Source organism: Hoplias malabaricus, chromosome 2 (assembly GCF_029633855.1).
Source record: "Hoplias malabaricus isolate fHopMal1 chromosome 2, fHopMal1.hap1, whole genome shotgun sequence".
In the NCBI taxonomy this organism is placed as follows: domain Eukaryota; kingdom Metazoa; phylum Chordata; class Actinopteri; order Characiformes; family Erythrinidae; genus Hoplias; species Hoplias malabaricus.
In genome coordinates this window covers 82,444,739-82,467,572 of record NC_089801.1, presented here as the reverse complement: position 1 = coordinate 82,467,572, position 22,834 = coordinate 82,444,739, and the positions used below count along the sequence as shown (strand labels likewise).

General features: G+C 39.7%; 2 protein-coding genes across 2 annotated transcripts in view; both read left to right on the top strand.

Moving 5' to 3' along the window:
- LOC136687394 (NACHT, LRR and PYD domains-containing protein 3-like) overlaps window positions 1-2,966 on the top strand; it is an 11,410-nt gene extending 8,444 nt beyond the window's left edge. Inside the window, exons 8-10 of the mRNA XM_066661774.1 lie at window positions 1,080-1,253; window positions 1,457-1,503; window positions 1,625-2,966. Of these exons, the coding sequence (XP_066517871.1) occupies window positions 1,080-1,253; window positions 1,457-1,503; window positions 1,625-2,160 (757 nt within the window). The 3' untranslated portion in view covers window positions 2,161-2,966. The remainder of the gene's footprint in view (window positions 1-1,079; window positions 1,254-1,456; window positions 1,504-1,624) is intronic.
- Window positions 2,958-22,834, top strand: LOC136687400 (GDP-L-fucose synthase-like). Its single transcript, XM_066661783.1, has 10 exons — window positions 2,958-5,496; window positions 14,171-14,332; window positions 14,777-14,891; window positions 14,976-15,104; window positions 15,186-15,259; window positions 15,846-15,979; window positions 17,509-17,640; window positions 18,191-18,270; window positions 22,157-22,256; window positions 22,740-22,834. The coding sequence occupies exons 2-10, from the start codon at window positions 14,184-14,186 to the stop codon at window positions 22,793-22,795; spliced, it is 969 nt and encodes a 322-aa protein (XP_066517880.1). The 5' UTR covers window positions 2,958-5,496; window positions 14,171-14,183; the 3' UTR covers window positions 22,796-22,834.

The following is a 22,834-nucleotide window of genomic DNA, read 5'->3' as shown; positions in this document are numbered from 1 at the left end:
TGGGGGCTTGGCCGTGTTCGTTGGCGCTCCTTTGAGGAATGGAGAGGGCGGGCACTAACATATGGTTTTAAGAGTCTATTGAGGTAGATGGGAGCAGAGCCAGTGAATACTCTGAAGGCCATCATTAGTGATTTAAATTTGATGCAAGCAGCTAAGGGTAGCCAATGCAGCTCAGCTTATAGGGGCATGACATGTGCTCTTTTAAGTTGGTTGAAAACCAGGCGTCCTGCAGCATTCTGGATCATCTGTAGCGGTCTCACAGCACAGGCCGGAATACCTGTCAGGAGGGCATTGCAATAGTCAAGACGGGAGATTACTAATGTCTGAAAAAGGAGCTGTGTTGCATGTTGAGTTAGGTTTGGCATAATCTTCCTTATGTTGAATAGGGAGAAGCGGCACGATTGAGCTACAGCGGTAATGTGATCTGCGAAGGTCAGCTGGTCATCAACCATGACACCCAGGTTTTTTACAACCTTGGTGGGAGCCACTGATAGGGACTCTTGCTTGATGCTGATGTTGTGGAGAATAGCTTGCTTGGCTGGGAGGACCAGCAGTTCAGTTTTGGATAAATTCAATTCAATAAATTCAACTTTACATCATCTACATTTAAGTGTCTATAATCTCACCTCAAAGTTGAGATTCTCTACCAAAATCATATTAAACATGGTTGTTTTCATTCAGGGAACTAATTCTATAGAGCATTCATTCAAAGACCACATAAGAACTGAATGTAATTATAACATTACAATAAGGGTACATTTTTTAACGGTACTTGCAACAGTATTATGTAAATAGACAATAATAAGCGTTACTTGGACCCACATGTGACGTTTCACAAGTTCAAAATATCATGACTTAACAAGTGAATTGTTAAATGTTACCAATGTAATTTCATAAAAACAACATAAATATTCATAAATTAGTGGTTTATAAGTGGTTTTATTGTTTTATTTTATAGTATAAAACGAATGACTTCAGTACTGACACAAGGCATCTGGTCAGTTTATGAAGTGAAAATTTGGACTGATCCCTACATTTTCAGTGTTAAATTGTCTCTATATCTCTTCACTTGTTTGCAGATTATCTGGTTGTGTGATCCGAGTGGGAGGATGTACTTCTCTGGCTTCAGCTCTGAGCTCAAACCCCTCACACCTGAAGGAACTGGATCTGAGCTACAATCACCCAGGAGACACAGGAATAAAGCTACTCTCTGTAAAACTGGAGGATCCACACTGCAGACTAGACACACTTTGGTAAGTAGAAATGTGTATTTGTTTGAGTTATTATATTATGTATCATTTGTTTGTATTTTTAGATTGCTCTTCTTGGTGTACCAAGTTTTCTCATATTGCAACTGAAATAAAGAGAGACAAACTGAGGGTTTTGCATTTAACTTTTAAAGCATTGAAATGCATGAGTAAATGTTAATCTGTATGTGTGTGTTTTTCGTCTGTAGCGTGGAGCCTGCATTGGAAATCCAAATCAAACTAGGACTGAGAAAATGTAAGTTTCCTTGCAGTGTTTACACACATTGTCCGTGCTATTTTTGGCCACTCAAATTCATTTCACATTAGGAAAATATTTCAGTTTATAATGTGTCTTCTGTGTCCTCTGTTTTGTGTAGATGCCTGTGAGCTCACATTTGACCCAAACACAGTAAACACATTTGTTTCCTTGTCTGAGAAAAACAACACAGTGATACGTATGGACGAGGAACAGTCGTATCCTGATGGTCCAGAGAGATTTGAAGGTTGTCCACAGGTTCTGTGTAAAGAGAGTCTGACCAGACGCTGTTATTGGGAAACTGAGTGGAGTGGAGTCTCTGCTATAGCAATGGCATATAAAGGAATCAGCAGGAAAAAATATAGCGATGATCCTAACTTTGGATACAATGAAAAGTCCTGGACCCTTGTCTGTTCTGACAACAGTTACTATGCCAGGCACAATAAGAAAAACATGGCCATACCTAGGCCCTCCTCTAAATCAAACAGAGTAGGAGTGTATCTAGACTGGCCAGCAGGCACTCTCTCCTTCTACAGTGTTTGCGTTGACACAAACATCCTCACACATTTATACACATTTATTTCCACATTCACTGAACCCCTCTATGCAGGGATTGGGTTTGGGAAATATGCCGGCTCCTCAGTGTGTATCAGATAAAATGGATAAGCTTTTTTAAAAAATGGAATACATTATTATGGGGTCCATCACTTGGTGTAGCCTAGTAGTTAACCACTGCATCCACCTACCTGAAGGAGTAATACCAAGTAGTATCAATAAGGATCCAGAAACCTGACCACTAGGGAGTAATGGTGTTATGTTAGAAAATATCTGAAAAATTATTTAAAGGATCAGTCCCTATGTATGAGAACAGCCACTGGATGCTGTGGAACTATGGTTCATTCATATTGCATTCATTCATTCATTGACTGTAAGCGCTTATCCAGTTCAGGGTTATGTTGGGTCTGGAACCTACCCAGAATCACTGGGTGCAAGGTAGGAACACAATTTTTTTGAGTTGCCAATCCACCTACCAACGTGTGTTTTTAGAGCATGGGAGAAAACTGAAGCACCCAGAAGAAACCCACACAGACACAGGGAGAACACATCACACTCCTCACAGACAATCACCTGGAGGAAACCCACGCAGACACAGGGAGAACACCACACCCCCCAGGTCCCTGGAGCTGTGTGACTGTGACACTAGCTGTTGCACCACCATGCCACCCTCATTCATGTTTCATTTGAGTACAATGAACATACCCTGCAGACTAATTGTATTTTGCTGCATTTCAGATTTGCTGTTTTATTGTAATGCAGTAGTGTTCTTTCCTTTTTTTAAATTTTTGATAAAATGATATGTTACTTATTTTTTCTTGTAATAAACTTTTTATTGCAATACACTTACACAATACACACAAGATGTAAAGTCAAACATATAAACACCACATCTAACCTACAAAATATACAGACCTCTAGGCATATGCAAGCCTAAAGTAATGTAATTAATCTGGACTTAAATCCCTATGTCCTTGCTCCAGTCATTCTGTGTAGGCTCAAGACCCACCGCAACCCTGAACTGGATAAGGGTTACAGAAAATTAATTAATGAATATTAAAAAATGCTCTTATGAAGAAAGTTTAATATCACATCATGCTCCAAATTTAATACATCAAAATTCCAAATTAATGAGGAATACCCCCAGATAGTGTTTTAAACAAAAATGGTTATAAGATCCAAGATTCGTAACCTTTCTGCATGGGCAAATAAAGTCCTATTTTGAAATAAATACAACAGAAACCAGGTGGGAAGCATTTAAGACCTTTTTAGGGGCCAGATAATTAACAGGCTTGTGGCCTAAGAAGTCATATGGCTGAAACATTGTGACTAATGGGACTCAAGAAACTCTGATATATTCTTCATAGAGAACCCTAGAGTGTGCAAGTTCACAAAGGTTAATCAGCATCTACCCATTTAGACAAATTTAAAGTTACGCACATACAAAGCGTATGTATAGAAGAAGAGTTTTTAGACTTCCTGTAAAGACACTCCCTGACCGCAATGTTGCCCTTATGAAAAGGAATGTCTTTGTTAAGGTCTGACAACTTACCCCCCACTCACAACGTGATATGCAGCTACAAACTGGTAAATCCTATCCTTGAGGTTACTGTACAGCAGAATTAATTTAAAAAATGTGATCCTGCTTAAAAGTGAAAGTGTAATTCTAATTATTAAATGTGTGTACGTGTTTATTGTTCTAAAGGAATTACAAGTACAAAAATATTATTTTTTAAAGCGAGCTCTGAGACAAGAGTACTTGGGGTTGTAACAAAATAAAGATCAGGGGACATAACTAGGTATCAAAGAAATTTTTAGTCATCCTTTGTAATTAGTGTATTCAGTGCTAATTCATGTTCTGCATTTTTTTCCCCAGGAAACACACCACCTAGGTATTAAATATACCCTGGTACAAACAATCTTCCTGGTACATGCTGCTCTAGAACTGTAGAGGGAGCTGCCTTAATAAAAAATGTTGACATGTGTAGTGCTTATAACCCAGGGGTGTCCAAGCTTTTACCAAAGTGGGCTGAACTGGATCATATCAAAATTCTTTTGATATGATTTTATTTAAAGAGCCAGCCTCTATTTTCACATATATTATTCATAAATTATTATTATAACAGTGTATTCAAAATATAAAAAACACAAATTTACAAAATATGTATATAAAATATGCAATTTGTATGTATTAACTACTGAATTTCATTTTAGAGTCTTTAGAGAATTACTTTGCTGGCTCAGAGAAATGAATGGTGTTTAAGTTTAGCTCAGTTCATTAGCACAGTGGTGCATTATGATATACATTAACACACTGCTGCCACCGTCAGGTGAAAGAAAAAACTGCCAAGTACTAGCGAGCCACTAAAGATGTACAGTGATGTCACTGACCAATTAAAATCTTACAGCAGACGCATTTAGCCCAGGGGTGGGGCTTTGGACACCCCTGTTGTATCCTGATAACAATGTAACCTTATAACATTTGTGACCACTGGGGGTCCAATATGAAAACAGTGTGATGCTTTATGGTGTTGGTAAACGGTTGTTTAATGAAAAACGTAAACCTTTGGTTATGCCTTTGATTCAGAAGGAGATGACGTTAAGGTGAAAATCTATTCCTCACATTTTTAAGGAGTCAGAAAGGATCTGCAGACTTACACTAGGCCTTTAGTTCAGTAGCGGTAAAGCCTTAAAGTGGAGAGAGGAGGCAAATCAAGCCGTTAAACCTCTTAAACCTCCTGACACTTCCGTCAGGGTCTCCACCTCAGCTTTAACCTTCTGCATTCCTCTCTTGTAAAGAGTGTAGCTAAGTGTAATTTCAATGTGGGAGTTTTTGTAAATCGATAGCTATAAAGTTACCTATTATAAGGCCCCACTTCCTAGTCAAATAACTCTTTGAGCAGGTTTATATTTGCACTTCCTCCTCAGTTGAAGTCAGGATTATTGCACGTCAGTCTGTATGCTGGATATTATCCATAAAAAATATCAACACAAACAGCTGCAGGTTTGCAGTGCTGCCTCAGTCCTTTGGAACTGATATTCCACTACTTGATAGCGGTAGCAGAAACAAACCTAGAAGAACTGATTAATGGTATTATATATATATGTGCTGTGAACCTAGCTGTTATTGTCTTTGGGGGCAAGGCAGAACACTCCTCACAGACCGTGATGTAAGGAGGAGAGTGAGCTTAGGACCAAGAGGCCACAGAGCTGTGTGACAGCACCTACCTGCATCATCCCTGTGCCAACCAATGAGTATATTTTAATAATAAACTGATAAGCACAGGTGTTGCTGGGTTCACTGTAGAAAATAAATGTTAATTGCAATGCTGCCAGGGCAACGTCAACATGAGGGAGGAGTGATCCCATAAAAAGTTTTTTATTTAGTTTACTTTGTGAACGTAAGAAGGAACTACATTTGACAACAATTACATACAGGTAAGTTGTGATATATTAATTTATAACAGAAAGCCATATGCTATATATTTACATCTATATTTACAAATATGGATATTACATAATAAATACCAATTTCTTTTCTTTGTTCAAATGAAATCATGAAAAATATTCCAATGTTTTGCACGTTATTTATATATATTCCAATGTTTTAACTTCCCCAGATGAACAGTAAATTGTGCAGAAGACTAATGTTTTCACTCAGAATTTCAGTATAATATTGTAAATTAGCAATAATAAATTAATCATAATAATAACAACAACAGTAATGTTAAGATTTAAGCATTTTCAAAATAGTGTAATAATATAGAACTGAATTTTTTACAAATTAAACTGGATGTATTTAATATGCAAAAGCTTAAAGTCATTATTCATTTGTATAAAAAGGCTACTGCTTTTGTTTTTATGTTAATTCCGATTGTTAACTGTTTTCATTAAAATAAACAAAAAAAATCAAGTGACCATTGTTTTCACTAATTTATAAATTTAAGATTTCTTTAACTTTAATTACTGTAAATGCTCCAAAACAATGAACTTCATCTTTAATTCCTGTTTATATAAATAATGCACAATAAAATTAGTTGAGGGGACTGTTCCATAAAACAGGTTTTCTCAGTTACACTCAGAGTTAGGCATTTTTTTGTTTTGGACAGGCCGGACTCTGCACTTACGTTATTCTAGGATTTTACCACCTTTCCTAGAGCTTTATTGTAATTTAATAGTGCAGTTAATTTAATTTAACTGCACTATTCCCAACTTTAATACTTCATATATATATATATATATATATATATATATATTGGACAGTGTATTTACAACTGATTTTAGCTTATATTTGGCGTTGATTGGGCTCTTGGATTTAATTTAACTGATTTTATATCATAATAATTTGTCAAACGTTGAGCTTATTAATACAAAGGTTGGGGTAATTACTATATTATTGTTGCTGTCTATGGTTTGGCACATGATTTTTATGGGTTTTAAAAGGTAATTGTTGAGTGGTGTGTAGGTTTGAAAAGTTGAGTTTTTTTTTAATGATTGAGGTGGTATTTTAAATGAGTTGAGGGTATTTTAAATGAGCTGAGGTTATTTTAATTGGTTGCAAGGGTGATGCAATTCAAATATTATGGTGTTGTAAATGGTTGTGGAGGTGTAGATTAATAGTTGCAAAGTTATCAAAGCTTTCCAACATATTATCCACATATTAGAAGAATTTTATAGAATGGCTGCCACCCTAAATAGAGCACTAACGTGTGAGAGTGCAAAAGTGAAACAAGTCAACTTAATGCCAGCCATTTTGAGGTGTTGGTTAATTTTAGCGATTGAATTGAAAACTCCACACAAAGTGGATGACGTAAATTAATACAGCATTTGTACGGATATGAATTCTGACACGGCTGGTTTGTGTACTCTGAGTGAGTGTTTATGTGAGATGTGCTCTGTGACTTTGAATGGCCCGCACTGGTTCACCATATGTCTGATCACGTTCAAGTTTCAAGTTTATTCTATTTATTTAGCAATGTTTTAAAAACACAGTGTCCAGCCAAGTGCTTTACAATAGGAACATTAAATATTAAGTTATAAAGAGACAATAAATAATGACGCATAGAGCTGTGAAGCAGATCATAAAAGACAGCATGAAATATGACATATTTCCACACAAGTATAACACAAAAATAAAATTTTGCTACTTTTATAGACTAGCAAATAAAATTATGTGTTCAGTTTGGTTAAGAAATAAGCCACCAATGGTAAACTGTCCCACAGCAGATAGCAATGAATGTTTGCCCCAAATGTGGCACACCTGCAGTTCTCTTATGGCCCACATTTACAGTGTTGGATCTGTAATGCTGTCCACCTTATATGGGTCAAATGTCAGGTGAATTATGGGCCAAATCTGGCCACAACTAAGGAGACCCGATCTTCTTTCTGCTTAGAAGTAGACCGTGCAACATTAAGGAGAGTAGCTGGAAGTGACAAAAAGGCAAAGAATATCCTGGATTTGGATGCATTTTAGGATACAACACAATGCACCGGGAAATAATGTGAAGATGATTAAACTGGGGTAAAGTGATTTTTCTCCTTTGCACTCACTAGGAGACGGCCTGCTATATTTTGACCCACTTGCAAATAGTGAATGTATGTACTGGATTAATCCTCAATATAGTGCATATATAGCACATTAGAGTAATCTAACTATGAGGAAATAACAGCATGGATAACTCTTTCTGAATCGTGCTGAAAGAGAAATGAATTAATTTGATCAATTGCCATGAGCTGCAACTCCCAAATAATTTTACATGGGGTTTAATGCGAGCACTTAAAATTCCCAAGTTAGCAAGTAAGTTTGTAGTGGCTTTATCTGAGACACATTCTTTCAATCTCATTCAAGAGCATCATTTACCAAACAGAAGAGGAAATTTTCTCCACACAACCATGAAATGACACAGCATATCAGCAGATAATCTGCCCCAGAGTAAACCGCTCCTCCAAGCCTTCCCAAATGTCACACAGCCAAAACTCCTCCCAGTTAACCAGAATTTCCTTCCCGTAAAGCCGATACTCCTCCCAGTACAATGCCTTAACAGATGATTTTATCTTCAACATGGACTGCCCAATCTGGTGCTTTAACGTGGAATGGAATATCTTATATGCTGTGAATGTGAAGCAAATTTTTGGTTGTTTCTCCATTACAGGGTCAATAGAAAAGCACAAATTGTTTTTACTCAACTGAGAATTTGCAACACACCCTACCATCCCTGTGACACCACCGTCTGCCAGTAATATGTTGAGGTTATCTACACTCACTCGGGTCTCCGTTGTAATTGGAGGAGGCTACTGCATTCTTACCAACTGGCTTTTAATGACTGGTTTTTAATCACAGCAAACAATCTGAAAAAATAAACGATAATGAGCTGGAAAAATATTACTTTTAATGGTAAATTTTTTTGTGACTTCCTTCATGAACTAACATTTTGAGCAGGGAAACTAATCAAAGTGTGAGTGAATGTGTGAGTGTGTGTCGCCCTGCGAAGGACTGGCACCACCCCCAGGGTGTGTTCCCAGCTTGCACCCGGTGATTCCAGGTAGGCTCTGGACCCACCGCCGCCCTGAACTGGATAAGGGTTACAGACAATGAATGAACTAATCAACACATAGTGCCCATTAAAAGACTGCAAATGTCAATTGAGATGTGCCTGATATGGATGATGGTTCTTAAATGCATGTTTGTATCAGTAAGTCAGAACTATAATAAGATTAAGCAACAAAGCAAATTCTCAGACTGTGCAAGAGTAGCATACTGTACTACACAATTTTCTGTGTGTACAATACAAATCAAGCAGTAGCATGAGGCTCAGTTAGCAACAGCAACCTGAGCACTGCACATGAGTGAGTTGTGTATTGTTCCTAACCATTATGACAGAGCTTATATGATGCAGGACAATCCCATTTCAAAGGGCCAAAGTCCCAATGCTATCAGCAAATAAAAAAACACGGGTCGAGTTCGTCATCAGGCCATTTACAACAGTACGTTTTATATGAGCTCATATTTTTTTCTTGATCTTGTTGAACTGGCCGTTGATTGGACAGCGTTATCCATGTGATAATACGACAGTTAACAACATATTTAAGAACATTTGAAGCTTTAAGAACATACAACAGACAACGCTTAAACACAGGTAAAATATGATTTTATATTCATATCAGAAGGCTGTATGATGTATATTTACAAGCAAAAGAGAAGTTGAGGTATTCTCAGGGAACAAACATGAACATTACCGATAATCACAGATTGTGTTGCTCATTCAGTTCAAACTAAACCATGAAAAAAATATTACTGGAGTCAGGGTCAGGGTATTTTTACTCTACAATGCATTTATTAATAGTAACTTCTTAGTATTAGCTAAATAAGTGACGTAAGTGTGTGATAATACGATTTATGATAATTATAATGTTTCTGATCATTTATTGATTTGTGTTTGGGAGAGGAGTGACTACTGCAAAATGTTTTAAGAAATGTAATCTTACAGAACTGAACATTTTATTATATTCAAAATGTATTTATTTAACACAGAAGTCTAAAGTCATTATTTGTTTTCAGAAGTAGGTCTCATTTTTATTATATCAGTTTGTATGACTGAATTCTCTAAATTAAAAATGAGATCAAATATATATCACCAAGTGGTCGCAGTTTTTATTTTTGTATAATTTAGGTTTAATTCCTGTTTATTTAAATAATGCGAAACTTAAGTTCGGAGTTGATAATTATGCAATAGAAATGTCACTCAGCTCTTATCCTTTAGGACAGGCTTGACTCTGCTGTTAATTATTCAGCTAAATGGAGAAATCCTGCTTTGTATAATTCCCCCTGCACAAAAATCTAAGATTTTAACCTCAGTTCCCAAAGGGGAATTCAACATTATTTTTCCTGATGTAAAGTATTTCTTTGAGGTTTATTTTTATATATAAAAAAATAAATATAAAATACGGCTTATGCAAAATTTTGCAAGGGTGCAAAGCAGACACAAGCCTTAACTTAATGTCAGCCATTTTGGAGTGGTGTTTATTTTCAGTGATCAAACTGGAAATCCCTCATAAAATGGATGACATAAGGGGTATGAATTCAGACATGGCTGGATCGTGTACTGTGAATCAGTGTTTATGTGAGATGTGTATTGTAACCTCACTGCTGACAGTGAAATGTGCCTGTGTTGATCACTCCGCCAGTCATTTCCTAAAGGGAAAATTGGCATATGAACGGTCACTTATGGGCCACCATACATCTGATCACTTAATTCTATTTATTGTAGTCCATGTTTTCTCTATTTAGACACTTGAAACCTGAGACAGTTTTAAAACTGTCCGATGGTATCTGTAATTTTTCTTTCTTACGTTTAAGATCTGTCACTTACACAGGAATCTCATCATTCAACTATGGCTATGATTAGTGTGCAACATCTAAAATGTCTGTACAGGATGACAAATACAGATCCAACAACACTACCCAACAAGCTTCAAAATTAAGGGCTTTTAGTGAAAATTATGTATATGCTTTAACACACAAGTTTTAAACCTGTAGTGCTATGGCCCAAGAATCCCACATTCAAGGCTAGGGCTAAATTTAGAGCCAGTCTTCCTGCTGTGGCTTCTTCCATTCAGTCCTCACTCGTTACATATTTCAAAAGAAGCATGGGTTTTTGCAGCCAGCTTCTCTTCCCTTGTGCACAAGTGCTCTCCACCTCTAAGGGTAACTTCCATTGAGGTGGACAACCAAAAGCCCAGTGTCCATTCTTCTGTGCAGTGATGAAGGTCCCTCACTTCCACAATTTTTGCACACAAGATGCTAATACACCTTCTACCTTCACCCCATTTTTTGCTGCACCTCCTTTTTCTGAGGGAGAAGGCAGAGCAGGTGATGATATTCATGTAACATGGGAAGGTGTGAATGTATTAAGTCACTCATAATCTCTGAAGCCTTCCTTTAGTGAGATGCCAACAATTTATCATGGATCATTTGTCAACCACAGAGTTGAGCCAGTCTGTTGACCAACAAATATTCCAGTAGGTGCACGCATAGGAGCAGCAAGTTAAAAAGCATAGACTGGAGCAGATGGCACCCTGCACACACACAGTTGTGGCAACTTAACTTTTCTTATCTATCTGTAATGTAGGTCAACATTAAAGCTGTAAAATGAGCACCTAACAATGGACCAGTCCTTTCAGCAAAGAAGGGCCAAGGGTCACTTTGTGCCAAACCCAACTGTCGAACAACATCTACCATCCAACCGTCAGCCATAGATAACAGGATCCTGACGTCAGACAATAGTAATGGTAGTACAGAGATTAGAGCACTGAGGTTATCTTTACTCAATGTATAAATGCAGCTTCCATTATCATTATAGTAACCAGCTCTGAAAACACAATGCAAATTAGAGTGTTTGTTTTCAGTTTTGCAGCTTGGAAAAGCAAAACAGTGGGTTTTGGGTTGCATGGATAACAAAAAGTCTTCGCATGGCGAGAGTAACAACTGTCAGACAAACAAACGGCATATACATGGAGACGAGGACATGATTTTCCTTGGTGAGATTGTGGCAAGGTGTGGATGTATGCCCCAGTGCTGTTATGAAAGCATAAACCATGGCAAAAAGCTTACAAACTGCACATGCTGCGTTAATTCAACTGAGAATTTTTGGCTCATTCACAATGACAATGTACTAAATGTATTGATGGTGTTACAAAAAATAACACAGTTAAACTTTTATCTTTGTGTAAATGCATTAACTGTGTTTTCTTTGAAACTCCTACACTAAACTAATAATACACAGATCTTTATTGACTCTTATTGTAAGTATAATGAGGTAAAAGTTAGGCACTATGTCAACAGACCCACTCCATGGGTGTTGTCAGTAATATCTCAAAAATGATCAGGGGTGGGTTTGTGCAGGTGAGAGGAGAAATAAAAAATAAAAATGCAAAAATGTATATATATTTAAAGGGCTCTGTTGAAAATCTTCAAAGGCCGTATATTGAACTTGTGAGTGAGAGAGCAACACCCGAGATAAAAACCCAAAGGACTGAAATGGAATTTAGACAACTTATGGACTGGACTGGAAGTGAAATAGTTATGTTGTTCTGTGCTAAATAGAGGAGAATATATGTGCTGCTTTTTATTTAACGTACTATTGTTATATATAAAAGTTCTGGACAAATGGAATGACTTGGGGGGCTTGGGAGGAAAAAGAATACCTATGATACAGATTATAATCACAGGGAGGCCATAAACCACAGGTTGGTAGGCTTTAACATCCTGGTGTGCAGCAGGAAGGGAAGAGATAAACCTTGAATAAACACATCCAAAAAAACAAGTCAAGCTGAAATAACCTAACTAGGAAAATCCATACATTATTTCTACGCATGAACATTGTTGACTGGACAGGGCCTGTGCTCATCTCCAATGGGCTACGTGCTGGTGTCAGATGAGGGCACGATTCAATTTGGTTTCAGGGAAGTCTTGTGTGGTTTGTTTGTGTTTGTGTTTGTGTGTGTGTGTGTGAGAATGAAAGGAACCATGCATCTGAAATGTTATCAGAAACAGGGACAAAAGCCATCAGCGTTGGCATGCGGGTGCCTTCGTGCCAGCAGTATGCATGACATACATGTCTGTAGACATAAAGCTTAAAAGCTTGACAGCCTGCAGTTCAGATGTATCCTATGACCAATGAAGAAAGTAATTAAAAGGATCGTTAAGATAAAATCACGTATTTTCCGGCGAGGGGTTTTTGCAGATGAATGGAAAAACAGACATAAACCTTACCATATTCAGGGCTGGTGCGAGTGGATCAGAGACAGCAGTGCTGCTGGAGTTTCCACTGTCTACTCTGTGAGGCACTCCTCCCTCACTGGTCGAATTTGTAGAAGTCAGAGACAGTATCTGTGGTTGCACAGTGTGTGTCGGTCGTTCTCTAGTCATTCATCAGTGACACATGTTATTTATATTGTGGACAGTGTCCCAATGTAGTGTAAATTGGGCTGCAAATAGATAAGTGTAAATCCAGTGTAAACCCATACCATACCATAAGTTTACATTTGCTGCTCCAGAGAGTGTGCACATGCACATTTTTTTCTGTGCATACTGTGGTACCGCTCTGTTTTCTAATATGTTTAACCCAACTGCTTATTTTCATTATACATTTTTGGAACCGATTCAAGTGGAAGCTGCTTGTGGGAATAAATGCACATTATTTGAAACTGGAGCCCCTATAGGAAACCCTTACAGACACTGGGATGGCTTTTCCACCAGAAGAACTGTTTCTTGAACTGGTTTAATTTCAGATTCTTTCCAGCATACCAGTCCCACCGTGTTTCCATCAGTTTAGATGGAAACTAAAGATGCGTCATCAGCAGGGAGCATTGTTGAGTTCCAGTGTCACTGTAGCTGAATTCAGAGGTCAACAGACAGAGTCATAACAGGGTCACTGTTTATTCCTTGTTTACAGCAGAGTCAGATTATAGTGAGATATGATACACAAGTGTAAATGATGCCAAATTTGGAACCATCTGCTGAGCTCAAGAAAAGTAGCCAACGCACCTCGTGTTGCACAATACACAGCCCCAGAATCACACAAACCAAACATGGTCTGCTTTATTTCCTGATATTTATTATAAAACTATAACATTTTGTTAATGACCTGTTCAGCTCATCTGCACAATAACAGTTTATCCGAGGCACTGAGCTGTTTCTGGAGTTTCTTTGACAAACCTACGGACAACATCACGGTTTATGCTGAAGGACCAACACTTTCCACTGGGAACAATCTTTTCCATAGGTTTCCACATAAGGTTCACAAACAGAAACTGTTCCAGTTCCTTGTTGGTGGAAAAGCTCTATCAGAGAACAAACCAAACTCCTCACAGACACCAGGTAGCATTAAACCCATAAACCCAGGCCCCTTGAGTTGTGTGGTAACTTGTTGCACCACCATGCCACACTAGACATCACAAACAATCACTTAATGCTGTTTGGTGGCTAAAAAATACTTGTAAATCAAACTTTTTGAAGATAAAGTTTAAATAAATCCAAACATTTTCCTGTGTTTCACTCGGAGTGCATGCTTTGCCACTTGACCGATCATGGGTTGTTGTGGTCTTTCCTCAGTTCTTCTGGTCAGATGGAGGGTCAGAATGGACGGGTGTGTGTGCTGGTGACCGGGGGCAGTGGTCTGGTGGGGAGAGCCATAGAGAGAGTGGTGAAGGAGGAAGGAGGCGCGAAAGAAGGAGAAGAATGGATATTCCTTTCGTCCAAAGATGCAGATCTAACGTGAGTCAACCTTTGTGTCTCTGTCTTCATCTATGTATTCTAGATGAAGAAATCACCAGGTTCTTTACTGTTTCAAGTTGAGAATCTTTGTTCTTGAATTTCTTTTTTACTTTTGGGTCCGGTCCACCCCCAAAAACAGAGTGGTGAATCTCTCACTGTCTTTGCCTAATCCTTTCCCATCTTTTGTTCTAAAGACTCTATGAGGTTGTTTTCTTTCTTTTTAACACACAAGAGACACGAATTATCAATCTTTTGTTGCCCAGTCACAACAGTTTGGAACGTCTTGCAGGCATCTAATTAAATTTGGGCCTGTTTCTCAAAAAACAATAAAATGTTCTTTGTATTATTTCTATTCGAAAGATGAGGAGGTTTTTGCTATTTGTGCCTTCACTGAGGGGAAACCGATCTTGTTACACCTCTTGATTTTACACGTCTTCACTTTAGAAACACGGCCGAGACAAGAGCGATCTTCGAGAAGTATCGCCCAACACACGTGATTCACCTGGCGGCCATGGTGGGAGGACTTTTCCTGCACTTAAGGGAGAACCTCAACTTCTTGGTAATGCTCCTCCTCACAAACCGACTTGTGTATAGACGTATTTCCTGAGAAAGAGGAACGTAAACACTGTCTGTTACCTTTCAGAGAAAAAACATCGCCATCAACGACAATGTGCTGCACACAGCCTATGAGTTCGGAGTGGTCAAAGTGGTCTCCTGTCTGTCCACCTGCATCTTCCCCGACAAGACCACCTACCCCATCGACGAGACGATGGTACGTACAGTCAGTGACATCATCATAAGAGTGACATCACCAGTTTACACTGGTATTAAACAATCCTTACCTCATCCTCAGATCCATAACGGACCCCCTCATGAATCCAACGCTGGTTACGCCCACGCCAAACGGATGGTGGACGTCTACAACAGGTAAATGATGGACAGAACGATTTGTGTTTATTTTTACAGGGAACAGGGAACTTAAGCGGGAGCACTGTTTACGGTTGCATGCAAAAGTTTGGGCACAGCTGGCCAAACAACATGATTTGTTGAGAGACTGAAGTGATAATGAAGAATGCTGCTGTGTAAACACATGGGATTTAACCGGGGTCTCTGAAATGTTACATAAAACTGGACATTTAACTAACATCTAACTAACATTAGATTGGAAGAGTACATTAACTGCACAATGTTGTTATGTAAGATGATAGACACCTGGATAACTGTGGACTGGAAACCAGCCAGAATCATACTGTTCCAACTAACATTTTTTTAAAAAGAAAGACAAAAAAGAAAACAGGTAGAACCCGTTTAAATCTTCTCATTCACCCTCCTGTGTTTTGTTCTGCTTTAGTGGTGATCGGTAGAGCATAGCTTGGAGGATTGTGAAACATGGACGTTTTTTTTCAGACAGGTTTAATTAAGCTTCATTAAGTGTTTGTAGTTTTCTTTCTTGTAATTGTAATATATAAATAATATTACTGGGTTTGTAGTAATAAGCTGTGTGTTGGTGCAGGGCTTGTTTTCAGCAGTATGGACGAAGATACACGGCTATTATCCCCACAAACATCTTTGGTCCCCACGACAACTTCAATATAGAGGATGCTCATGTTCTGCCAGCGTTGGTCCACAAGACCTACAAAGCAAAGAGTAAGAACACCGGTGAAACACTGAGTTTACACACACACACACACACACACACACATGCTTGTATCAGTGAGTTTTGGGGACATTGTATACACTCCCATACACTTTGTGGAGAATGGCCATTTAACTATTTCATAATTACTACTTGCTTAAACCCTAACCCCACCTTAATCCAACTTTAAAACATATTTTCATCTTAAAATATTTACACTGTGGGCTGCACAATGTTTGTGTACAAACATGTTTCGGACCCCACAAAATAAAAAATTTGAGTTTTAAAATGTAAGTGCAAATCACATAAAATGGAGAATTATATTGCTTTATAATCCATGAATGAACCAGATTATTCTCCATGGGGCAGGTTGCCCACAAGACAGAGCCTGTGTAACTTGAGTACCCAGTCTCTGATACCCGCAGGCTACTAGACGCCAGTAAAAGGCGGTATAATGTGTGGCCCCACTGCAGCCCGGACCAGCATGAAGTGGTTACAAAGATGATTGAATGTACAAATGAACAAACAAATTAATGAAGCAAGTTTGAATTAGGTACAATAGTCAATAGAGGAATACACTCCCAGTTCCTGTACTGTAATAAGCTGGAACACATCCTGGAGGGGGCACCAGTCCTTCACAGGGTGACACACACTCACACATTCACTCACACACTCACACCTACGAACACGTTTGAGCCTCCAATACACCTACCAACGTGTGTTTTTGGAGCGTGGAAGGAAACCAGAGAACCCAGAGGAAACCCACGCAGACACAGGGAGAACACACTACACTCATCACAGACAGTCACCCGGAGGAAACCCACACAGACACAGGGAGAGCACACCACACTCCTCACAGACAGTCACCCGGAGGAAACCCACACAGACACAGGGAGAGCACACCACACTTCTCACAGACAGTCACCTGGAGGAAACCCACACAGGCACAGGGAGAACACACCACATTCCTCACAGACAGTCACCTGGAGGAAACCCACGCAGACACAGGGAGAACACATTACACTCCTCACAGACAGTCACCCGGAGGAAACCCACGCAGACGCAGAGACAACACACCATACTCCTCACAGACAGTCACCCGGAGGAAGCCCACGCAGACGCAGAGACAACACACCATACTCCTCACAAACAGTCACCCGGAGGAAACCCATGGAGACACAGGGAGAACACACCACACTCCTCACAGACAGTCACCCGGAGGAAACCCACGCAGATACAGGGAGAACACACTACACTCCTCACAGACAGTCACCTGGAGGAAACCCACGCAGACACAGGGAGCACACATCACACTCCTCACAGACAGTCACCCGGAGGAAACCCACGCAGACACAGGGAGGACACATCACACTCCTCACAGACAGTCACACGGAGCTGGACTTGAACCCATATCCTCCAGGACCCTGGAGATGTGTGACTGCGACACTACCTGCCACCTGAGATAAATAATATTCCTTATTGTTTTGTCCTCTGTGTATGTGTGTGTGTGTGTGTGTGTGTGTGTGTGTGTGTGTGTTAGGAGACGGCACGGCTCTGGAGGTCTGGGGTTCTGGTCGAGGACTCCGTCAGTTCATCTACTCTCTGGACCTGGCTCGTCTCTATCTGTGGGTTCTGAGGGAATACGACGAGGTGGAGCCCATTATACTCTCAGGTAAGAGCTTGGTCCATAAAGAATGGATTTACCAGATATACAGATAACAGAACTTGTCTTGAGTTTAAATATTATTTAAATACATTTTCTCTTTGGGTGTATCCATTTATTTACTGTACAGTCCACGCTGTGTATTAACTACTTACATTTATCTTAAGTCAATATTTACATCAGTAAAATATTGATATAATTTAGATTTTTTTACTGAATATGTCAAATATTTAAAGGACCAAAAAGTCATTTTTATGGGCTTAGAAATAGCCAGCAGTAGTTATGAATGTGTTAATACATTCACAAGAGATGAAGGTGTAATTATAGCCTCTCCATGAGGTGAGCCTAGGGTTCATTCAGGTACAGCAAAAAAAAAAGCCTGTAACAGTATATTACAACAATAACAATACTTCGACCGTGACCCTGAAATGGATAAACGGGAAAGAAGATAAGATGAGATGAGACAATAATACACTCACGTCTGTTGATGGTGTAGACATCAAGGACAGATTCTTTTGTGTGTGCAAATACATGTCAAGTGACATTCCTTCTGTTCCAGTTGGAGAGGAGGATGAGGTCACCATTAAGGGAGTGGTGGAGGCCATAGTTGAAGCCTTTGAGTTCACGGGACCTGTGACTGTATCCTTTTAATGGTGCACACAACTGTAAAGATGCTTTTTTTAAACATGTCATGTCACCTGGGCAAGAGTATCCATGAGAGCAACACATCACTGTACTTTGCCCTTGTGTAATGTCCCTACTCCCTTTTTTTTAACAAAAAGAGTTGAATAAGTTGCATTTAGTTGAATAAATCAATTGTGCCCTGATTTAAAGCTATTAGAGTGCAAATCCCATGACCAGCCAAGCAGACAATTAGATCACATCATTACCTGTCAACAACCGGTGTCACTTAATAATAAATAAATAAATAAATAAATAAATAAATAAATAAATAGGAGTTGAGGATCAAAGTTGATATACGACCCTAAGCAGTAGCCAAACATATCTTAATTTATCTTGATTTTACAAACTAGTTAACTTGCACCTTATAATTATGAGGTAGACTATAATTTTTTTAATGTTCTAGTAATGGTTTTGAAATTTCTTCATGTTCACACTGTAACCCTTATACAGTTCAGGGCAGCGTTGGGTCCAGAGCCTACCTGGAATCATTGGGCACAAGGTTGGAACACCCTGGAGGGGGCGCCAGTCCTTCACAGAGCAACACACACTGACACATTCAGTCACACACTCATATTTTTGAGTCGCCAACCCACCTAACAACGTGTGTTTTTGGAGAGTGGGACAAAACTGGAGCACCCGGTGGAAACCCACGCAGACACAGGGAGAACACACCACACTCCTCACAGACAGTCACCCGGAGGAAACCCACGCAGACATAGAGAGAACACACTACACTCCTCACAGACAGTCACCCAGAGGAAACCCACGCAGACATAGAGAGAACACACCACACTCCTCACAGACAATCACCCGGAGGAAACCCACACAGATGCAGAGACAACACACCACACTCCTCACAGACAGTCACCCGGAGGAAACACATGCAGACACAGGGAGAACACACCACACTCCTCACAGACAGTCACCCGGAGCGTCACTTGAACCCCTGGAGCTGTGACAGCGACACTACCTGCTGCTCCACCGTGCCGCCCCACTTCTCTTTATCTTAGTGAAATGATTGTTAGATCTGTTTCAGTAATGGCTCTCAGGTCTGACCACAGTGATCTGCTGTGAGTCCTCAACACTCACTTAAAGGCTGGGGAGTCTGGGGAGCACAAGTCATTTTCTCTGAGCACCTTTGAAAACAGCCTTAAAACATTTCTCCAGGGTAATCTTTATCACTTGGGATGTAAAAAAATCGTACGCTCTGATTTGTTTTATTGTTGGAGCAGCAGTTTTAGGCATGATGACACATTATATTCAATTGGACTAAATTATAATAATAATAATTTATTTATAACGCACTTTATATTTGAACAAATCTGAAAGTGCTACAAAGTAATAACATCACCAATATAAAACATTTTAAAAAACAACAAATTAAATTAAGAATCATAAGCTGTAGTAAAAAGAAATGTCCCAATCATCTGAGGTGCCCTGAGATGGTCAGGGAGGGCTTTCCATAAGCGAGGAGCAACAAAACGTGTTTATTTCGGGGACGGGAGAGGCAATCTGAGTTCACAGAATGAAGGTATTGTGATGAAGTTTGTGGTGTGTGGGCTTGTAGGGGCATTTCCATAAATGCACTGAGAGGTTAGGAGAGAAACCTTATATTCAGTCCTAGCAGAGACAGGACACCAGTCAAGTCTGCGGAGGATGGGTGTTATGTTTTTGTGTTTCCATAGTCTCAAGCTGTAATCTCTGAAGACTCTTGTTCCAAATCCAACAGGAAGTGTATTACAGTAATCCAACCTGGAGGAAAGGAAAGCGTGAACCATCCTCTCAGCATCTGAAGTTTGGCAATGTTTCTGAGGTGATAGAAATCAATCTTACAGAGATGTCTGACATGAGCTTCGAAAGTAAGGTAGGGATCCAAAAGCGATGTTGTGGAGACATGCGTAGTGTGACCTGACAGTGTGATACTGGTTATGTGGGATGACTGGATCTGGTGTGAGGTGCCAATCAACATCACTTCAGTTTTTGTGCCATTCAGCTGAAGAAAACTGTGTTTTTTCCAAATATTATTCTCTTCCAGGCAGGCAGTGGGTATTGCAAAAGGTGATGATGACGATGTTGGACCAGCAAACTGGAAGGAGGTGGTGTCAACTTTCATGAATGTCATCAGTGTAGCAGAGAAATTAATCCCCGTAGTGATTTGTCAGATGGCAAAGGGGGAGCATGTATAAAGTGAATAGAATTGGGCCAAGGAGAGACCCTTGGGGGACTCTGCAGGTCGCAGCATGCAACTAGGATCTTTGCCAGTAGATTTGTACCCTGTTCTTTCAGTGAGATAGCAGGCAAAAGCAGCACCCAGGAGTTCAATGCCACTAACAGATCAAGGAAAGTAAGCATGGAAGGAGACCCAGCGTCTGCCATCATCAGAAAGTCATGTAACGTTAACCAAGGCTGTTTCTGTACTGTGAATATAGCGAAATCTGGAAATATTTCAGAGAGGTTGTTGTGTTTAAGGTGATCCTGAAGGTGGATTCTTGAGAATTCCAAGGCCTGGATCCTTGAGAAGTGGTCTAATTATGACTGTTTTTTGAGAGGCTGGAACATAGCCAGCTTTGGGAGAATGATTTAGTATAGCTTTTATTAAAGCAATAATAAAGAGGTCCAGGGCACAGGTAAAGGGTGTGATCTTGCTTGTAGTGAGGCTTCTGGAGACCAGATGCAGAGCTGGGAAACCTCAGACTGTGTGGAAGAAGTCTGCACAGAATTTTTCTTCCTTCGTTCTACTACAGTAAAATCCCATTGCTCTGTATTAACCAAACTCTGCCTGATGATTTGTCCCGCCTCTCAGTATCACAGTCCAATCAGCATATGGTTTTGTTCTGTACAATTCCCCCTCTATTTTTGGCAATTTCAAGATGGTGCAAAGTTGAATCAGACTCCTCTAATAAACTCTCAGATTAAGGCTTGTTTTTTCGAGCTGCAGAGCCTTCAGTTCATTCTCAGTGGATTCAGGGAGGGCTCAATCCAAAGCTCTCAACAAATACTTTAAAATATGTAGATAACGAGAAAGCTTCATGAATCTAGTGGTAACTGGTGGTATTTCTACATGAGGTGACCACAGAAATAAAACTCTTCAACGTTACATGGCACTGTGAAGTTAGATTCCTGATTAATTTGGACAGTGCCTTGTGCCAGTTGTCTAGATGACTAGTGCTTAATTTGTCCAGTGAACAAGTCACCTTAGCAGTTATCGCAACAATCGTTCACCCCCAATGAGAGATTTGGCAGGAACCGCAACTGTTGTTGATGGTTCCGCAGTAAAACCATGATCGACCCTCTTTAAGGGACTTTGAGTGTATCTTCTGGTGTTCCTGATAACCCAACCTGTGGACTGTGAGGCTGGAGTCTTCAAAACAGCTTATGAAGACACACCGAGCTAATTTAATTTTCTGTAGTTCACTGGTGAACCAAGAGGCTGTCTGTTTCTACTTTCCCTCATTTTGGTTTTTGCTCTAGTATCAGTCTCTGTTTCGTGATTCCTTTTTGTAAATAAAGTTTATCTGTGTTATAGCGTATACGTGCGCCTCCGTCAGTCCGCCCTTCGCGAATCCTGACAGAAAGGGACAGGAATGAGCAATGATTAGATCAAGCAAGAGAGTGTGAGAGGGAGAGAGAGTGTGTGCCATTAAGAGGTTTACAACATTAAAGAGACAGTACTGTGGAAAACTGTGTGTAGTTTCAATGTTAGATCCTCTTTTGTAAGTCACTTTGGATAAAAACGTCTGCCAAATGCATAAATGTAAATGTAAAACATGCTGCCTGCCTCAGTGTCTTCTGTAAAAACACAGTACAAACATTTGCTCTTTGTCCTTGACTCTGTGGTCAGTACGACACGAGTAAATCAGATGGTCAGCTGAAGAAAACAGCCAGCAACGCCAAACTCCGCCGCTACCGTCCAGACTTTACCTTTACTGACTTTAAAACAGGTACACACACACTCACACACACTAATTAAAAAATGTGATGCTAAGGTCACATGATTCTAAATATTTGCCTACATGCATTATATTACCTGAAAAATGTATTTGTGAATATATTGGCATTTAAAGGTGCAGTAGGGAATTTTGTTTCATTTTCTAACTACTGGGAATTAAATGTAAAATACAAAGAACTTGATTAAAAATCATTATTTTTTAGCAGCAGTATCAGTGCAGGTGCACTCTGTGCCTAAGACAATTTTACTTAGTTACAAAGGTTTACTCGAGTACAGGAAAGTTGTGTTTGTTGTCGTGGTTCACCTGCTTGGTCTCTGGATGTCACCTTGACTGATGCACTAGTGCAGAGGTTGGATTTCAATATGCGACCTCTGGTGGCGAGACTGATGAACTACAATAACGTAACACTCTGATAAAATTGAGAACTGCACCTTTAAAGCTGCTAGTTATGAACCTGCTTCTGTCTTTTCACAGCCATCAAGGAGACTTGTGACTGGTTCGCAGCAAATTATGAAAGTGCTCGGAAGTGAGAGCTGCGCCTCCTGCACCAAAGAAACTTAGAATGACCT

Excerpts from the sequence above, each read along its gene's own strand:
- LOC136687400 (XM_066661783.1), top strand. The coding sequence starts at position 14,184 with ATGGAGGGTCAGAATGGACGGGTGTGTGTGCTGGTGACCGGGGGCAGT. Across the intron at positions 15,105-15,185 it reads ACCCCATCGACGAGACGATG|ATCCATAACGGACCCCCTCA; the intron begins GTACGTACAGTC and ends CCTCATCCTCAG. Across the intron at positions 18,271-22,156 it reads AGTTCACGGGACCTGTGACT|TACGACACGAGTAAATCAGA; the intron begins GTATCCTTTTAA and ends CTCTGTGGTCAG.